The 13,899-nt window shown below is 44.0% G+C and overlaps 1 protein-coding gene across 1 annotated transcript in view; it reads left to right on the forward strand.

Annotated features, from left to right (window-relative positions):
- The first annotated feature begins 2,521 nt into the window (after positions 1-2,521).
- The window catches only part of LOC125454885 (DEP domain-containing protein 1B-like), a 29,832-nt gene continuing 18,454 nt past the window's right edge, over positions 2,522-13,899 (forward strand). The window contains exons 1-2 of the mRNA XM_048536136.2: positions 2,522-2,709; positions 11,853-12,118. Coding sequence (XP_048392093.1) covers positions 2,665-2,709; positions 11,853-12,118 — 311 coding nt within the window. The 5' untranslated portion in view covers positions 2,522-2,664. The remainder of the gene's footprint in view (positions 2,710-11,852; positions 12,119-13,899) is intronic.

Here is a 13,899-nt window from a genome sequence, read left to right on the forward strand (position 1 = left end):
CTCCTACCACCCCGTTGATCATGACCCTAACCACGAGCACCAAACCATCCATGACCTCATCACCTCAGGTGACCTCCCACCCACAGCCTCTAACCTCATTGTTCCCTAACCCCGCACGGCCCGCTTCTATCTCCTTCCCAAAATCCACAAACCTGCCTGTCCTTGTCGACCTATTGTCTCCACCTGCTCCTGCCCCAGTGAACTCATCTCCACCTATCTGGACTCCATTTTCTCTCCCTTGGTCCAGGAACTCCCTACTTACGTCCGTGACACCACCCACGCCCTCCACCTCCTCCAGAACTTCCAATTCCCCAGTCCCCAACACCTCATTTTCACCATTGATGTCCAGTCCCTATACACCTGCATTCCCCATGCAGATGGCCTCAAGGGCCTCCGCTTCTTCCTTCCCGCAGGCCTGACCAGTTACCCTCCACGAACACCCTCATTCGGCTAGCCGAACTCGTCCTCACCCTCTTCTCTTTCGCTTCCTCCCACTTCCTACGGACAAAGGGGGTGGCGATGGGTACTTGCATGGGCCCAAGCTATACCTGCCTCTTTGTAGGTCATGTGGAACAGTCCCTCTTTTGCACTTACACTGGCCCAAAACCCCACCTCTTACTCTGTTACATTGATACTGTATCGGGGCCGCCTCATGCTCCCAAGAGGAGCTCGAACAGTTCATCCATTTCACCACTACCTTCCACTCCAACCTTAAGTTCACCTGGACCATCTCCAACACATCCCTCACCTCCTGGACCTTTCTGTTTCCATCTCAGGCTAACACCTACAAACTGATGTCCATTTCAAGCCCACCGACTCCCACAGCTACCTGGAATACACCTCCTCCATCCCCACCCACCTTCCTGCAAAAATTCCATACCCCTATTCCCAATTCCTTCACCTCTGCCACATCTACTCCCAGGATGAGGCATTCCACTCCCGCACATCCCAGATCTTCAAGGGCCTCAGCTTACCACCTCCCCACAACACAGTGGTCGAGAACGCCCTTGACCATGTCTCCTGCATTTCCCGCACCTCATCCCTCACACCCCGCCCTCGCAATAACCGCCAAAAGAAAATCCCCCTAGTCCTCACATACCACCCCACTAACCTCCGGATTCAATGCATCATCCTCCGACACTTTCGCCAGCTACAATCCGACTCCACCATCAAAGACATTTTTCCAACCCCACCCTTGTCTGCCTTCCGGAGAGACCACTCCCTTGTACACTCTACACTCCCCTCCAACCCCACCACACCCGGCACATTCCCCTGCAACCGCAGGAAGTGCTACACCTGTCCCCACACCACCTCCCTCACTTCCATCCCAGGCCCCAAGATGACGTTCCACATCAAGCAGATGTTCACCTGCACATCCGCCAATGTGGTATACTGCATCCACTGTACCCGGTGTGGCTTCCTCTACATTGGGGAAACCAAGCGGAGGCTTGGGAGCTGCTTTGCAGAACACCTACGCTCGGTTCGTGGTAATCAACTACATCTCCCAGTCGCGAACCATTTCAACTCCCCCTCCCATTCCTTAGATGACCTGGGCCTCCTGCAGTGCCATAATGATGCCACCCGTGGGTTGCAGGAACAGCAACTCGTATTCCGCTTGGGACTCCTGTGGCTCAATGGTATCAATGTGGATTTCACCAGTTTCAAAATCTCCCCCTCCCCCCACTGCATCCCAAAACCAGCCCAGCTTGACCCACCTCCCTAACCTGTTCTTCCTCTCACCTATCCCCTCCTCCCACCTCAAGCCGCACCTCCATTTCCCACCTACTAACCTCATCCCCTCCCCACCTATCTTCTTTTCTCTCAATCTTCGGTCTGCCTTCCCCCTCTCTCCCTGTCCCGCTTTTCTAATGAATTGTCTAGGCCCGAAACGTCCGCTTTTGTGCTCCTAAGATGCTGCTTGGCCTGCTGTGTTCATCCAGCCCCACATTTTATTATCTTGGAATTCTCCAGCATCTGCAGTTCCCATTATCTCTCATTAGATATTCCACAGATTTTTGAGTTTCCTTTGTTTTAAATCTCCAGTAATAGACTGACCTATCCCCTCCCTACCAACTCACCCATACTCTCCTCTCCATCTATCTTCTCCTCTATCCATCTTCGGTCCGCCTCCCCCTCTCTCCCTATTTATTTCAGAACCCTCTCCCCCTCTTCCTTTTCTGATGAAGGGTCTTGGCCCGAAACTTTTGTGCTCCTGAGATGCTGGGCCTGCTGTGTTCATCCAGCTCCACACTTTGTTATCTTGGATTCTCCAGCAGCTGTAGTTCCAATTATCTCGGTTTGTGCAACTTCGGGAAGCAGCCTCACTTTTCCCGAAGTGAGCAGGTACGTTCTTGTCCAGCTCCCTGGTTGGTCCAACACGCTTAGGTCTACCGCTCGTTTCTTCACACCCCCACCCCCATCAGGTCGCCCTTGGTTACCGTTTGTCCTATCAGGGCGGCTCCTTTGAGGGTCACGGGACCGCCGCTTTCGCCCAATCGCTGTGATTGTTCGCCTTGCTGCCGATTTTTAAACTGCCCGGGCTCCGTGTGCCCTGTGGAGGAAATGGTGATGGGAAGTTAACGGACGGTGAGGCGGTGTGAGCCGGCCCTGAGCCCGACCCCGCGTCCCCCGGGGGGCGTGGGTGGTCGGTCGGTCGGTCACAGCATGGACAGCAAGATAGCGGCGGGTCCGTACCGAGCCACCAAGCTGGTGAGTTTTTCTCCTCCTGCGCTGCTGCTGGTTAAATGTCTCCTTTCTATGGGCGCGTACACGTTGTTTCGAAAATGTCCTCGTTTCGGTATTTCAGTACTCCCCCTGGCTTCAGTTTGTTGTTTTCTCTTGGCTATGAATTGAAACGACAACCCGGGGAGGTGGTATACGCGTGGCAAACGAAGGAAAGCCCGCGGAGATTGATTACAGACAAAAGTACACGCTGCGGATAGTGGAAATTTTGGAACAAAAGCATAGTGCTGGACAGCCTCGGCTCTGACCTGATGAAACGCCATCCCGTTAACCCAGAGATAGTAGGAGCTGCCGATGCTGGAGAATCTGAGATAACAAGGTGTGGAGCTGGATGAACACAGCAGGTCAAGCAGCATCATAGGAGCAGGAAGGCTGGCATTTCCGGTCAGGACCCTTCTTCAGAAACATCAGCCTTTCCTGCTCCTCTGATGCTGCCAGGACTGCTGTGTTCACTCAGCTCTACACCTCTGTTATCGCATTAACTCATACTTCCTGAGCTGCTGTGTTAGTCATTTTTAAATATAAAGGCAAATCATGTTGATTGAGGCTCCTGGAGAATGGACTCCTCACTGCTGCCCTGCCGGATATATCTCGGGATGCTGTGCCTGGATTTTCGAAAGTGTATTTAAGATGCCGCACAACTGGTCAGGAAAGCACGATACGGACTCGTGACACTGGGGATAAGGTGTTTATATGCATAGAGTATTGGCCAATGGTTAGGTGCACCAATGCCACTTTTTCGAATGGTAGGCTTTATTGTGGAGCGCTTCAAGGATGAGAGCTGGATAGCCAGCTATTCCAATCCCATATTCATCGCGTGGCTGAAGAGGAGAGTAATGTAATTTAGTTTGGGAATGATTGCAAACGAGATGAAAATGAAGTCATTGAAGACCCGTCAAGATTGCCAAGAATTATGGACAGATGGAACAGGTAGATGGAGATGGACTATAATGTGGGAATTGTAAGGCTGTTGACTTGACTATAATGTTGATCAAAATAGAATGAGCCTTGACTTCTACACAGACTTGGAGATAGTAAGAACTGCAGATGCTGGATTCGGGGATAACAGTGCGGAGCTGGAGGAACACAGCATGCCAGGCAGTATCAGAGGAGCGGGTCCTGACCTGAAAGGTCAACTTTCCTGCTCCTCTGCTGCCTGGCCTGCTGTGTTTCTCCAGCTCCGCACTGTGTTAACAGAAGCTTTGGATATGCTTGCACAACGAATGCAAAATTAGCATGTAAGGTACAGCAAGCAATTAGAAGGCAAATGGCTTGATTATTTTTATTGAAAGAAAATTTGAGCGTATTGACAGATTTTGCACCAATTTTAGTGTTCAGAGATATGTAAGTTATGTAAATAGCCCATGGGAAATGCAGGGTTACAGGGATAGGCTCGGGAAGTGAGTCTGGTTGGCATGCTCTTTGGAGAGTCGGTGTGGTCTTGTTGGGCTAAATGGCTTATTTCAGCACTCCAGAGCTTCACCTCTTAAACAGATCAGAGGATGTGGTACAGTGAAGGTTAGCCAAATTAGTTCTTGGATTAGTGTTGATGTCCTGAGAAGCTGTGTACAAATGGCAATAAAAACCAGAAAGTGTGGGGGAAAAAATTTATGTTCAGCAGTGCCAGCAACCAGCTCAAAAGATCACATTGGACTTTGAAATGTTAACTCTGTTCCTCTCTCCACAGATGCCAGATCTGCTGAGCTCCTCTACCTTCTGCTTTTATTTACAAACTCCAGCATCAGCATTTTTTTTTTGTCTGGGTAAATTAGATCTACATTCCCTAGAATTTAGAAAACTATTAGATGATCTCCTTAACAATCAAGATTTGAAGCAGTTTGATAGGGCAGACACATAATTCCTACAGGGTGGGAAATTTCACAGCATGGGAAAACAGTCTCAGAATTAGTGACTGGTCATTTGGGATAGAGATGAAGAGAAACTACTGTCTGATGAACTGTCATCCTTTTTCCTCTGTGGCAATGATATCTTTGCTGTGCGAGATTAAAACTGTGCACAATACTCTGGACCAGAGACCATGTAGAATGGCAGAGCAGGCTTAATTGGATGCTGTGGCCTATTCGTACATGTTCTGCAGAGCTTTCTTCCTTAAAGGTCCACGACTAATCATTTTGACCAAGCTTTTGGCAGCTTGTTTTTGAATCATACAGCATGGGAATAGACCCTTTGCTCCAACCAGTCCATGCTGACTATAATCCCAAACTAAACTAGTCTCACCCACCCGTGTTTGGCCCATGTCGTCTTGGCAACAAGGTTATAGCAGGTGAGGACCAAGAAGCTATCATTATCACCTAAGGAGGCAGTGCTGGGCAAGTTAATGGATCTAAAGTTAGACAAGACTCCTGGCCCTGATGAGATGCATCCCAGGGTACTAAAAGAGGTGAGGGGGGGGGAAATAGCAAATGCTCTAGTAATTACTCACCAAAATTCACTGGAATCTAGGGGGTTCCTGCTGATTGGAAAGCTGCCAATGTAACACCACTGTTTAAGAAAGGAAGTAGACAAAAAGCAGGTAACTATAGGCCAGTTAGCTTAACTTCGGTAGTGGGGAAAATGCTTGAATTTATCATTTTAAGGAAGAAATAACAAGACATCTGGATATAAATTGTCCCAGTGGGCACACCCAGCATGGGTTCATGAAGGGTAGGCCATGTTTAACTAATTTGGTGGAATCCTTCGAGGACATTACTTGGTGAACAATGGGGAACCTGTGGATGTGGTGTGCCCAGATTTCCAGAAGGCATTTGACCAGGTTCCACACCAAAGGCTGCTACATAAGATTAAGTTACGTGGTATTACAGGTAACATATTGGCGTGGGTAGAAGAATGGTTGATGATTAAAAAGTAAAGAGTAGGGGTAAATGGGTACTTTTCTGGTTGGCAGTCCAAGGCGAGTGGTGTGCCTCAGGGATCAGTGTTGGGACTGCAATTGTTTACGATTTTGCACAGATGATTTAGAGTTGCAGACTAAGTGTGGTGTGTTTAAAATTTGCAGATGACACTATGGTGAGTGGTAGAGCAAAGTGTGCAGAAGACATTGAAAGTCTACAGAGGGATATAGATAGACTAAGTGTCTGGGCAAAGGTCTAGCAGGTGGAGTACACTGTTGATAAGTGTGAAGTCATCCATTTTGGTAGGAATTACAGCAAAATGGACTGTTTTAAATGGTAAAAAATTGCAGCACGCTGCTGTGCAGAGAGACTTGGGTGTCCTTGTGCAGGAATCGCTAAAAGTAGGATTGCAGGTGCAGCAGGTAATTTAGAAAGGCAAGTGGAATTTTGTCTGCCATTGCTAGCGGGGTGGAGTTTAAAAACAGGGAGGCTATGCTGCAGCTGTATAGGGTCCTGGTGAGGCCACACCTGGAGTAGTGTGCGTAGTTTTGGTCTCCTTACTTGAGAAGGGATACACTAGCACTGGAGGGGGCGCAGAGGAGATTCACTTGGTTGATTCCAGAATTGAGAGGGCTGGATTATGAGGAGAGACTGAGTAGACTGGGATTATACTCATTAGAATTCAGAAGAATGAGGGGAGATCTTATAGAAACATGTAAGATTATGAAGGGAATAGATAAATTGGAGACAGGGACATTGTTTTCACTAGCAGGTGAAACTAGGTCTGGGGGCGTGGCCTCAAAATTAAAGGGAAGCAGATGTAGGACTGAGATCAGGAGGAACTTCTTCACCCAAAGGGTTGTGAATTTGTGGAATTCTCTGCCCAGTGAAGTAGTTGAAGCTACCTCGTTGAATGTTTTTCAGGCAAGGCTAGATAAATTTTTGAACAGTAAAGGAATTAAGGGATATGGTGTGCGGGCAAGTAAGTGGAGCTGAGTCTCAAAAAGATCAGCCATGATCTTATTGAATGGCGGGGCAGGCTTGAGGTGCCAGATGGCCTACTCCTGCTCCTAGTTCTTTTGTTCTTATACCCCTCCAAACATTTCTTATTCATGTACTTATCCAAATGTCTTTTAAAAGTTACAACAGTTCCTGAATCCACAGCTTCCTCTGGAAATTCATTCCATACACAAGCCTTTTTTTAATTTAAAAAAGTTGCCCCTCATGCCTTTTAAATCTTTCTTTTTTTCCTTTCACCTTAAAAATGAGCTCCCACTTTTAAAATCCCCTACCCAAAGGAAAAGACACCTTTTCTGTACCCCTCAACCTCCCATGTGCTAGTTGAGGGAGGTGGAAAACAATATCGCAGCCTGTCCAGCCTACTTTCATAATTGTAACCCTCTATTCCTGGCTACATCTTGGTAAATCTTTTCTGAACCCTTTACCATATCCTTCCTATAACAGAACACAATACTCCAGAAAAGGCCCCACCAACATCCTGTATAACCCCAACATGTCGTCCCATCTCCTATTGGCTGTTTTTGTGTACAAATCTGTTTGAAGACTCTTGAGGTGTTATTTGTTATTCTAAATATGTTGTGTTCAAGATGGTGGCACCAGCAAGGTAAAATCTGCAGCTGAAGCAGGGCTCGTAGCATGGCCTGACAGTGGACCTAGGGACTCTTGGTTGCAGGGCCAGTGTGGGTTAAGTGGCATCGGCAAAGTGGGCCCAGTTGTGAAGAAACGGTGCCTGAAGTGGAGCAATGCCTTTGTTGATGGGTCAGAAAGACTAATATTCTGAACTGTTTATTTCCTTACTTTTCTAATTTATTCTTATAATCAATAATGTTGGACTATTTATTCCTTTACTTTTTCTTTGATTCCTACCAATGTTATCTTGAATATTTGCACACAGGAAACTTTGTACCTAAGATGACACTGTAAAATGTGGCAAAACCTAAATTTTTCACTGTACTCACCTAATTCAATAAGTACAGAGATAATAGGAATTGCAGATGCTGGAGAATCCAAGATAACAAGATGTGGAGCTGGATGAGCACAGCAGGCTGAGCAGGAAAGCTGACATTTCAGGCATAGATCCTTTTCTGATGAAGGGTCTAGGCCCAAACGCCAGCTTTCCTGCTCCTAAGATGCTGCTTAGCCTGCTGTGTTCATCCAGCTCCACACCTTGTTATCTCAATAAATACAAATTCTTTATTAGCTATTCCTCCTCGTCCTCCTTGATCTATTTGCAGCTTTTGAAACAACTAGCCACAATATCCCCCTCTTCCAACACTTTTCCACTGTCAGCCAACTGGGTGGGACTGTTTGCCATGTTCCAATCTTATCTGTCTGAATTTTTGGCAGAATGTCACCTGCAATTCTCTTCCTGTTTCGGTGCAACAACTGCTAGTATTTCCCAGATATTTATCCTTAATCATTCCCGTTATGTGTGTTGCCCTTGGTGATGTCCCAAAGCACAAGTTTGTTTCTGCATATATGCTGACAATACTTCATTGTTGCTAAATTATGAGACTGGTAATTTTGAGTAGAAATAAATATTGAGGTGACAGTGTCTTCATACCTGCTACAAACTTATTTCCCAAGTTATTGATTCTTTCTCACTCCCTGGCAGCTGCTTGATGCTGAACCAAACTGTTTACATTCTTTGTATGTCATTTTTTGACCATGAGATGAGATCTAACTGCATTTCTATGCCACCACCTTGCTTCCATTAAAAAGGCCTGATTCTGTCCTTGTCTCGGCTCTCGTTGAAATTTTCATCCATACCTTTGTTACCTCTGGACCAGTTTGGTCCAATGACTTTTCCAGCAACTTTGTTTTTGTTCCTGATTTACAGCATCTGCAGTTCTTTTGGTTTTTAACAGTTTGTCCCATTCTGGCTGGCCTCCCACATTTTACCCTGTTTACAACTGCAGTCCCAAACTCTGAACTTGTCCTTGCTCAATTTGTATTGGTTCTTGGTCAAAAAAGTGAAACCATTTTAAGAATTGCATCCTTGTTTACAAACCCCTCCTATGGATTTGTCCTCCTTTATTTTTTCACATCTCCAGTCCCATAGCCTTCCAAAGTATGTGTGCTCCTATAAGTCTTCCCTTTAGAGCATCCCTGAATTTACTCATTTCCCCCACTGGTGGCCATGCTTTCTACTCTTTGGGTCTGAAGGTCTATGATTCCCTGTCACCTTGACTATCTCATGTATGCACTTTTTTAAAAAAAGACCCTCCTTAAAATTCACCTTTGACCAAGCTATCATATTTTTATGACAATCTGATTAAAGACCTTGAACTTGAACTTTAACACCTATTAACTTATATTTGTGTCTCAAATAATCATAATTAGAGGAAGTACAATAATTACACCAAGGAAGGGCTAGTGCACCTTATCAGATCACTACTTTGGGCAGCTACAGGAAATGGTACAAACCATAGTGGTTTATGTGTAATTCTTTTGTTCCTGAAATAATTGAAATAGGCCTTAAGGGCAAGGAGTGACATGGCTCCTCTTGGTAACTTTGAATTTTTGGGAGTTTCATATTTTGTAATCTGCAGGGAAAGAATAAACTATAATTTAGTTTCCAAAATAGGAAGCATTTTAATGGAATGTGAAATATAATGTTAGAGCTGTTTCAAGCTTTGATTAGGTCACTGTTGAAGTACTAAGTGCTGGTAACCACACTGTAGGAAAGATGTGATTATATGGGGTAGAGAGAAGGCTATTATCTAGGATGGAGCACTTTAGCTATGAAGAGAGGTTGGATAGTCTTCAGTTGTTTTCTTTCGAGCAAAGAAGGCTGTGAAGAGGCCTGATTGAGGGGCATAGACAGGTTGTCAAGAAAGCTGCTCCTCCAAGTTCGAGTCAAGATCAAGAGAGTGTGAATTTTTTTTTTAAGATGAAGGTCTTGAGGCCAAATCTCTTCAACTCAGAGGATGGTGGGAATCTAGAACACATTGCCTGGGCATGTAGCTAAGGTGGGAGACTTCACAACCTTAAAATATGCTAGGATGTGAAATCAGTGCCGTAACCATCAAGACTCTTGGTCAAGTGCTGGAAAGTAGGGTGAGCATTGATTAAGGGTTATAATTGTCAAATCAAACTTGATGTACTGAGGTTTTTTTGTTTGAACTCTGTATGAATGTTTGAATACAAGATTCGTTTGATAACTTGAAATATTTTGCTCTTTTGGATTTTATTAGTCACGATTGCTAGTTTTGGACTCTTCAACAGCTAACATCTACGTTTATTGTGTTTAATCCCTTAAATTTAAGATTTCCATTGACTTATCCTTTTGGAATTTCTGTTTTTCTAGAATTCACTTCAGTTTGAGTAGCTGTAAGTGAATCATGGAGTCATTGATATGTGCACGGAAATAGGCTCTTTGGTCAAACTAGTCCATGCTGAACTAATCTAGACCCACGAGCTGGCATTTGGCCTATATCCCTCTAAACCTTGCTATTGTTGTAACCCTCCAAATGCCTTTTAAATGTTGTATTTGTGCCCAGGTCCTCCTCCACCTCTGAATTTGTTCCATCTGCACAGCATCCTCTTGTGTGGAAAAAGTTGTCCCTTAGCTCCCTTTTTTAAATCTTACCCATCTCACCTTAAACCTATGCCTGCTAGTTTTGGGCTCCCCTATCCTGGTGAAAAAGACCTTGGCTGGTCACCCTGTCCACGCCCCTCATGATTTTATAAACCTCTAAGGTCACCACTTGGCCTCCAATGCTCCAGGCCTATTCAGCCTGTCCCTATGGCTCAAACCCCCTAATTTTGGCAACATCTGTGTCAGTATTTCTGAACTCTTTCAACTTTAACAACATCTTTCCTTATGGCAGGGTGACGAGAATTGAATGCGCTATTCTAAAATCATGAGGCTGGACAGAATAGAGTGGAAGAAAATTAGCTCTTGCTTGTAAAATGACCCCTGCCCGGCACCATTTTAAAGCTCATTTTGTGGTGAGAACAAATCTTTTCACCTGAGTGGCTCAGATATGGAATGCACTGTCTGGAATTGTGGTGGCGGCAAGTTCTTATTCACTTTTGTAGGATGTGGACGTCGCTGGCTGGCCAGCATTTATTGCCTGTTCTTAGTTGCCCTTGAAGGTAGTGGTGAGCTGCTTTCTTGAACCAATGCAGTCTTCCTGCTGTGGGTGGACCCACAATGCTGTTAGGGAGGAAACTTGACGATTTTGACCCAGCGACAGTGAAGGAATGGCAATATATTTCCAAGTCAGGACAATGAGTGACTTGGAGGGGTACTTGGAAGTGATGGTGTTCCCATATGTCTGATGCCCTTGTCCTTCTAGGTGGCAGTACTTGTGGGTTTTGAAGGTGTTGTCTGAGAAGTTAAATTGAGGAAAATCCTGGACAAGCCCTTGTTTACTATTAATTATTGTGCAAATCTTCAATTGCATTTGGGGTCTTGTGGCACAACATAATGTCTGGATTTAAGACCCTCTGGCTTAAGACATGTTTGAGCACGTGGATCAAAATTACCTGTACTGGTCTTGCAAGAAGTTCATCAGAGTGTCACAAGGCTAATTCCTGTGATGGATGGGTTGACTTATCAAGAATGGCTGAGCATATTAGGCCTTTATTCATTAGAGTTTAGCAGAATGAGGGGTGAACTTATTGAAATAAAGAAGTTTCTGAGAGGGCTTGACAGGGGAGACGTTAATGTTTCCAGTTGTAGGGAAATCTCGAATTAGAGCATATAGTTATGATTTTTAAGGCAAAACTTAAAACCGACATGAGGCAATTTCTTTTGAGGATAGTGATAGTCTGGAATTCTTTACTTTTTTTTTGAAGGCTAGATCAATGAAAGTATTAAAATTGGAGGTCAATGGATTTTTGAAGTATCAGGTATTTGACAGCTATGCTGAGCTAGCACAAGAAAGGAGTTGAGGCCTCGGGCAGGTCAGCCATTATCTTGTTGAATGGCAGGGCGGTTTGAGGGACTGAATGGCTGAATATTTATGTTCTTAAAAACCAACTCTGGACCTAATTAAAAGGTAAACAGATTTAGGAGGATGATCACTTCAAATGGCAGCCTGTTCCCATGGATTTGCCAAGATACTTTAGAAATCAAAACTTCTAATTTTGAAACTGTACTTTTATCCGTTGATGTTCCTAGACATGATGGAATGTTATGTGCAGGTTAATCCATTTCTTCCTTTTGGAAATGCCTTTGCTCGCGCAGATAGGTTGGGATAACTTCTTTTTTCCTCCTATCTGTTCCAGTGGAATGAAACTATTGAGTTATTTCGAGCTAAGATGCCCCTGAAGAAGCATCGTCTTCACTTCCGTACTTATGATTCTTGCTTTGCTGCCTCAGAAGGTGTTGATTGGTTGCATAAATTCCTAAGAAGTAATCACAATTTTGGGCCTGAAGTTACTCGTTACCAGACTGTGCAGTTACTCAAAAAGTTCTTAAAAAACCATGTGATTGAAGATATAAAAGGAAGATGGGGAAAAGAAGATTTTGAAGATAATAATCGGTTATACAGGTATGACGATTATTCACTGTTGTAGTGATTAATGGGGGGTGTTGTTAGCTCCATTGCTTGGATGGTTGGTTTGCATTGCAGACCCTCGGGTTAGACCACTACTGGTCTCTGTCTCCAACTGGAGAGTAGCTCTATGATCGGTTTGATTGTGGCAGCCATATGATTTGATATTTAGTTTACCGATTCCAGTTGAAACTCCTTATGGCCTTGGTCCATTAAGCAGCATTTTATTGCTTGATGCATTTCCAATGAATAGCTGAACTTACATTCTTTCCTGCTGTGTCAAACATGCAAATTACCATTGTCCTAGTCTTACCATTTTTTTGCTCATGTCTGTCCAGCGCTGTACTGATGCGAAGTTTACTCCAATGCAATGACTTTCATGAGCTGAAGTTGCTTGACGTATTTTAGGCATACCTTTTTGCTTCTATGCCAGCTTGCCTAATAGCAATATCAACTGCCTTCCATTCTCGCATACTTTAATTTTGTTTATTCACCTTGCCAATCATTTTTATCATTCTTTTTGTTTGAATTTTAGAGGTTTTCATTTTACACAAAAAAATCACAGTTTAAAACAAACTTGCATGTTCTTCCCTTTCTCAGCCAGGCACGATTTTTCTGTAGAACTTGCAATCTTATGCTTTAGGCAAGCATAAAGTTAAACTTGGGGCAAGTCTAGTCCGTGATAACGTTTTTCTTAATTTCTTACCATCTTTGACCAGGAGTCTCATCAACCTCCAAATTTATGCCGTGCGTGTCAGACTTAAATAATTGTTTTTAGATCAGTCACATTTCCAAAAGCAAGTGTTATTTTAGATTTGTGTTCTGTTATGACCAACTGACGGTCTAATCTAGATTGCATAAAATTTCTCTTAGTGGAAACTTTGGGTAGACGGCAAGAGATGAACTGCTTCTATATCTTGAAAAATTTGTCTTTTTGTCAAACCAAAAATCGACTTGTCAAATGCAAATTTGACGGCCAGTCTAAATGAAGTAGGACAATACATACTCCAGGCATATCTCCAGCTCAGTTTGCTTATTCTGAATGCAGACTGTTAATGCAAACTGCGGTGTTGCTGTGGAACAAAATCCATTTTTACTAATGTTACTGTGCAGAATAAATGCAGCCACTTAGCACTGTATTTCTGTTGCCACTGTCACTCATCGCAAAACTTGGAAATCCCATACCAGGGTACTGGATGGACTGCAGCAAAGAAATATGACTGACCACCTCTCTTTCAAGCACAATTAGAGGTAGGACATAAATGGCTGTAACAGTAGCCTATAAGACTCAGGAGTAAATGTAGAACATCGACTCTGTCATTCAACAAGATCGTGACTGATCTGACAATTAACAACTATTTTGTTTTTTGTTTTTGCCTTTTCCCTATAACTTTTGGTTGCCTTATTGGGGCGGGTGGGGGGGGGTACAAATGTCTCTCAGCCTTGAATAAACTTGATAACCCAGACCCAACAGCCCTCGGCAGTGAAGAATTCCACCAATTGATTGACCTCAGAAAAATATTTTCCTTATCTGTCTTGAATAGATGACCAACTAGTCTGAGATTGTAATCTCTTTTAGATATCTCTAACTGAGAGAGACTGGACTGCATAGGATAGTATTCACTGGAGTTTAAAAGAATAAGGGATCTGTGAGAAACCTGTAAAATTTAAACAGGACTAGACAGGGTAGATGTAGGAACAATGTTCCTGATGGCGGGGAGTCTAGAACCAGGAGTTACAGTCTTAGACTATTTAGGGCTGAAAAGAGGAGAATTTTT

Source organism: Stegostoma tigrinum, chromosome 1, assembly GCF_030684315.1.
Source record: "Stegostoma tigrinum isolate sSteTig4 chromosome 1, sSteTig4.hap1, whole genome shotgun sequence".
NCBI lineage: Eukaryota > Metazoa > Chordata > Chondrichthyes > Orectolobiformes > Stegostomatidae > Stegostoma > Stegostoma tigrinum.